This window comes from Petaurus breviceps, unplaced genomic scaffold, assembly GCF_028583685.1.
Source record: "Petaurus breviceps papuanus isolate PSGF00001 unplaced genomic scaffold, PetGlider_PUasm1.0 173, whole genome shotgun sequence".
NCBI lineage: Eukaryota > Metazoa > Chordata > Mammalia > Diprotodontia > Petauridae > Petaurus > Petaurus breviceps.
The window spans coordinates 33432081-33438080 of record NW_027185759.1 but is presented as its reverse complement, the minus strand read 5'-3'; the positions used below and the strand labels follow the sequence as shown (position 1 = coordinate 33438080).

General features: G+C 47.5%; 1 protein-coding gene across 1 annotated transcript in view; it reads left to right on the top strand.

Annotated features, from left to right (window-relative positions):
* Nucleotides 1-760: 760 nt before the first annotated feature.
* NCEH1 (neutral cholesterol ester hydrolase 1) overlaps nt 761-6000 on the top strand; it is a 55925-nt gene continuing 50685 nt past the window's right edge. The window contains exon 1 of the mRNA XM_069083595.1: nt 761-1156. Coding sequence (XP_068939696.1) covers nt 995-1156 — 162 coding nt within the window. The 5' untranslated portion in view covers nt 761-994. The remainder of the gene's footprint in view (nt 1157-6000) is intronic.

The window sequence follows — 6000 nt, the reverse complement described above, 5'->3', positions numbered from 1 at the left end:
ATGGTGGAAACAGACTATACTAAAATGGGTAGATGACTATGGTGGGAAGACGACTGGTTAAGGACTTAGAGAAACTGGGTTCTGCCTCTGATGCTCAGCATTTCACTGGGGCCTAAACCTCCCTCAGCTCATCAGCAAATGGAGGGGACTGGACTGAATGGCGCGCCTTCCAGCTCTAAATCCATAAACTACCTAGTGTAACTCCAGGCTCAAAAGCCCATTGGCATAGGTCTCGAAGAGTCCTTCCCTTCATTACACTAATGTATTGAGACAGACTCCGTATCGATAGGTAGGAACAACGCCTTACTGAGTTGCTGTCATGGCCTATTTAAGAGACAGATCTTGCTTATTTGATTAATTGTCGAGGCACTTTTGGAGTCTGACCCTGAAGTGTGTTCTTGCTCTGATTTACGGCACCAAACAACCGAAATTCCCTCATCCTTTCCCAGCACCCAGCCATCTGTCCAAAACACTTTAACAGAAAAGCTTGGGTTCTGATTCTCCTCCGCTACCGTTGGTTAGAAGCGTTTCCTTTGGTGTTCTTTCTACGCGGGGCCCGCTGCATTGGCGAAGCCCGAGGTCTTTCTTCTTCCTCGCCTTAGGAGCCAAAGCAAAGCCGAGGCCACCTGCCCCGGAGGAAGGAGCCACATCTTTGCTGCAGGGTTGGTGGCCAGGGCCCAGGCCGCCCAGGGGACTGCAGTACCCGGCGCTGTCCTGCAGAGTCCGCTGCGTCCAGTAGAGCGAGCGCACCCCTCTTGCCAACCGCGGCGCGCACTGACAGTTTGCAAGGACACTCCGAAGGAGCCGCGTCAGCCCTCGGACTTCCTCCCAGCGCCGCCGTTGATTGGCTCCCGGAGGTTTTAAGAAACCTCGGGAAGAACGCTGTAACCTTGCAGAAACTTGCCGCTGCTGCTGGGCTGCATCCTCCGCGCTCCGGGTGCTCCCCTCCGCGCCTTTGCCCAGCCACCCGCCTCCTCTCTCTGCAGCCGCGGCGATGGGACAGCTGAGCCTGGCCAAGCTGCGGTGCTTCTTCGTGGCGTCCACCGCCCTGGTCGCCCTGCTCGCCTACTACGTGTACATCCCCCTGCCCGCCAACATCTCCGATCCCTGGAAGCTGATGCTGCTGGATGCCACCTTCAGGAGCGCGCAGCAGCTGGTGAGCCCCCGACCCCGCGCCCTCCCAGCGGCCCGGCCCTCGGAGTTCCTTGTCAGCCCCGGCTGGGAGACACGTCCCCGGGGCGCACCCAAGCCGGGAGCTTTGGCTAGCCCGCCAGCTGAGGAGGCTGGAGCTCCGGCAGCACTTGCGTTCTCCCCGTAACCCAATGCGCCGCCTCCCAGGGTTTTGCTTTTTGTTTTTTATTCTGTTTTGTTTTTAAGGCTGCCGGCTAGTTTTCTGTTTCTCAAGCAGTTTCTCTTGCCAGAAGATGAATTTCCCGAATGAAGGTTCAGCAACGGAGAGGGGTGTTAGTCCCCGCGTGTCTCCCTCCTGGCAGTCTAGAAACCCGTTTCCTAAGACCCTGGCTGCTAAACGTGTGTGGGTGGGGAGGAGGGGAGAACCATCTTCTGGGACTCTGGGGCCCTCTGTCCCCCTTAAAAAGGAACTGGGGCCAAACGCAACTTCCTAACATCCTATGGCTTAGAGAAGGCTGCGAGTGACTTGGGGTACCCAAGGTCACGCAGGTAGTTCGGGATGGGAGGGGAAGGCCTTCCTGAAGCATCTTCTGCGCATCACACATTTTCTAGCACAGAAATGGGCCCGAAGGGCGTGGAGAGAGCAGGTAGCCAGTGGATATATATACATCGATGCGATGCCCCCGGGTTTTGTTTATGTGCTTGTCTGATCAGGAGGTAAAATCTGCTTCCCATGTTACATAGCTTGAATTACCCTGGAAGAGCTTATCTCGCTAATGCATTCTGGGTGTTTCCTGTACCCACGAGCAGGAGGCTGTAGCTATCCCTAGTTTACCCTGAGATAAGAAAAGGTGTTGTAGAAGCTACGGCCCGGAAATGAGGAGCTCTACCACTCCCCTGCCCCCCCCCCCCCGACCCGGCCTTCGGGGTATTCCAGTCTCCAGCCGCAACAGGTCACCCTCCATTCCTTCTAGACTTTCATGTCCTCGGGTTTTGCAGGAACTAAAATAAAAGGGAAGGGAACAAAAATAAACGCGTGCCTCTTCATTCCTTAAAACTCCAACTTCCAAAAGCCCTTTCCCACTCAAAATCAGATGAACCAATGAATTGAGGAAGTGTCTCCCTCCCCCTTAGTGCCCTTCTTGTCCTCCATGTATTTTTCCTTTCACCTACCTGGCCCATGCTCAGTTTGGGCTCCCTTCTCCACCCCAGACTCTTGCAGTCCTTTCCATTCTTACTGATCTCTTTGGCATTAGCATGGCAGCCAATCACCCATTCGTAGTATTGGAGTCCCTCCTGTGCCAGAGGCTGCTGAAGGAATTGGCCTTGTTTAGTCAGGAGAAGACAAGAACAAGGAGGGGAGGAACAAGTTCGCTTCCAGTTTATCTGAAGGGCTATCCTATTAGATAAAAGCCCATTAATTTTTTTCCTGCTTTACCCCAGAGAGCCAACCCGCAACTGTGGGTAGATATCACCCAGAGGCAAATCTAATTTTGATGGTCAAGAGAAACTTTCTGACTTGGAGAGGAATGGGGGGAGGGGGCCCTCACTGGAGGTCTTTAATCGGGGGTTAGATGATGGCCTATCAGCTGTATTGTGGAGAGCTCTTTTCGTGGGGCGTAGGTTGAGCTAGAAGGCCACTAACATCACTTCCAGCTCTGCAAATCTTGAGATTCTGCACCGATTCCAAGCCAAGCAATTTTCAAGCTGGAAGTTTCAACTTGGCCAAAAGGAATTTTAAGATCTTTCTTCTTCCTGTTCTCCTCCAGTTGAGTAAGCCAGGGATGAGTTAGAATCATTTAGTAAAGTGTTGCTGGCATTCGATGAATGCTCAGGTTCGTGTTCAATTTAACAAGTGTTGAAATTTCTCTCTGGCACTGTGCTAGACCCTGGGGAAACAGACAAAAATAAAATATCTGCCCTCAAGGAGTTACAGTCTCTTGGGAGGGAAGGCATGTGTAAAAAGATAAATAAACAGGAAGTTATTTAGGAGGGAAGACATTACATATATATGGTCAGGTCCAAACACCTCATTTTATAATTGAGGAAACTGAGACCCAGAGAGACTAAAGTTAGTGATGAAAAATGTCAGAGGCAGGATCTGAACTAGTCCCCTGACTCCTAACATCTGTGCTTTTTTCACTAAATAATTACAGCAACACTGAATAATTAACCCCTCCCCCCAAAAAAACAAACCCAAGTATGTGTGGGAGAGGGGTAATGGGGGAAGCAAATCAGGAAATATCTTCAGTAATGTTTGTAAGCAACTACTGCTAGCATCCTCAAAGAAATATTCTCTAGTAGGAGGGAGCAGGTATGGAAAGAAGCCAAACTCTTCAAGTAGTCCCCCCTTTTCCTATTTGGATTATAAATCTCTCAAGGGCAGAACCCCAATATTTGTATTCCTTGGTGAAATCTAATGACCTCTATCCATTAAGACACAAGAAAATATTTGCTGATGTTTTAAGTGATTAACCATAGGTCTCCAGGGGACTCAGTGGATAAAGCCTCAGACCTGGAATCAGGAAGGCTTTTATATGAGTTCAAATCCGGCCTCAGACACTCAATAGTTTGTGACCCTGGGCAAGTCACTTTACCCTGTTTGCCTCAATTTCTTTGTGTATAAAATGAGCTAGAGAAGGAAATGGCAAACCACTTCAATATCTTTGCTAAGAAAACCCCAAATGGTGTCAAAAAGAATTAGACATTGACTGAAAAACCACTGAACAACAACAAAGGCCAAAGGTGTAAAATAAATGAAGTAACGAGTGTCATTTCCTAACACTATGACTTAGGAAGGATTGGGGTTCTTCTTCCTACCTCCCCACTCCCCAGGCAGAATATGTGTCTTCCCCTTATCACCCAGCTCTGAGACTCTGCCTTATGGGAAGAATGGTTCCTTTCTTCCCTCACTGGCCATCTGAATTCTGAAATAGACCAGAACAGTTATTTAGACCCCAGGAGGCAGAATTTCTATCCAGAATAATAATTTTCAGAAGATGATACAAACTGCATCAGAAATGATCTGACAGCTGTTCCACAAGGTGCACACCTGACATTAGGTGGGGGACACCTGTGGGCCATAAACAGATGATATTTTGTGGAGTTTGGAAACAGAAAAGTACAATAAGTTTGCAATGTTTTATGTCAGTGAAACCTATGGGGCTGTTAATGGGGTGTCGGATAGAAGATGTGTGACTCATTTAAGGATGGTGACTAGGCTGTGATTATTATTTTTTAAATAAAGGGCAAATGGAGCAACTGCTTGCCTTCTGTCTTGGGAAGGTGGCCAGCCCCTCATTAGATCTGCAGGTTGATTCTCTTCCCTTCTTTTCTCTCTCCCTTCCTTCCTTTCTTCGTTCTCTTCCTGAGAGGGCTGGTCACACAGATGGCAGTGCTTTTCTTGAGAAGAGTTCAAGATGTCTCACACATCTTGAGGGGTAATCCACTCCCTCCTCTGAGGTGGGGAGAGGCCAGAGTGCCTGCAGAGCTGCAGGTGCTGAAATGTCCTTACAGTCACCCAGGTTCTAATGTATCTGAGAGATCCTTTTCTCAGATTATTCCTTTGTGATTTTGGGCCTACAGATGGAAAAACGCCAACTAAGTAATCTGATAAATACATATTGATTAGGGGGCCTAGACCAAAAATGTTAAACTCTGGGAGTAAAGCCTCTAGCCCTTTCCTGTTAAACCCCATCAATTTATCAGATTACTTAGTTTTTCCAAGATCCTAGGCTAGACAAGTAGTCCCTACCCACTTCGACATCTTGTAAATATTGAATGGCCAAAGGAATAAGGGAGGAGAGTTAGAGGGAGGTGAGAATGTCCTCTGGGATGGGCAGCTGGACAATCTAGTCTAGGGATAGAGGCAGCACAGACCTCAAAGTGCTGCCCAAGGCTTAGAGACCTGCCCCACACCAACTTCCTTTGGGGCAGCAGGGAGTTGAAATTAGGTGATTAAACAATGAAGGTGAAGAAAAGTCACATTACTTTAACAGAACCCCATGTCACTGCTAGGAAAATGTCATGGTTTATGACTCTCGTGAGATGGTTACTCAGCTCAGTGCATAGAGCATTGGACCTAGAGTCAGGAAGACCTGAGTTCAAATCCTTCCTTAGACACTAATGAGCTGCTTAATCTCTGTTTCCCTCAGTTTTCTCATCTGTAAAATGGGGATAATAATAGTACCTACCTACCTATCAAGATTGTTGTGAGGATAAAATGAGGTCATATTTGTAAAGCATCTTGTAAACATCCAAGTGATACATAAATGCTGTTGCTGTTATCATATGTATAGAGACACATTTACATACATACAGGCTTAATTTCAGGCAGTGTGGCTTTTAGAGTTGTCAGCAATATATTATCAATTTTAGGAACAGAAATCTTCCTTTGCCAAATAGAAAATTGTAAGGTAGTTAGCTGACTGTCTCTAGTACCCTTTCATCCTATAAATGACATAAATAAGCCAGTGCCAATACCCTACAGACACATTTTGTTGCTGTTCCATCCTTTTGCAGTTAGGTCTGACTCTTCATGAGTCAAACCCCCATTTGGGGTTTTCTTGGCAAAGTTACTAGAATGGTTTGCCTTTTCCTTCTCCAGTTCATTTTACAAATGCGGAAACTGAGCAAACAGGGTTAACTGACTTGCCCAGGGTCTCACAGTGTCTGAGCAGCCAGATTTCTGCCTCGGTCTCCAGACCTGGCATTCTCTCCCCTGTCCCACCCAGCTGCCAGATACATAGTACATGCTTAATAAATGCATTTTCATTCATTCATTTGAATTTTCACACAGCAAAAAGTGTCTTGGTTCTTATCTAAGGTTTTGCTAACTGAACATTCATCAGTATAATAAGTTCTGTGGCT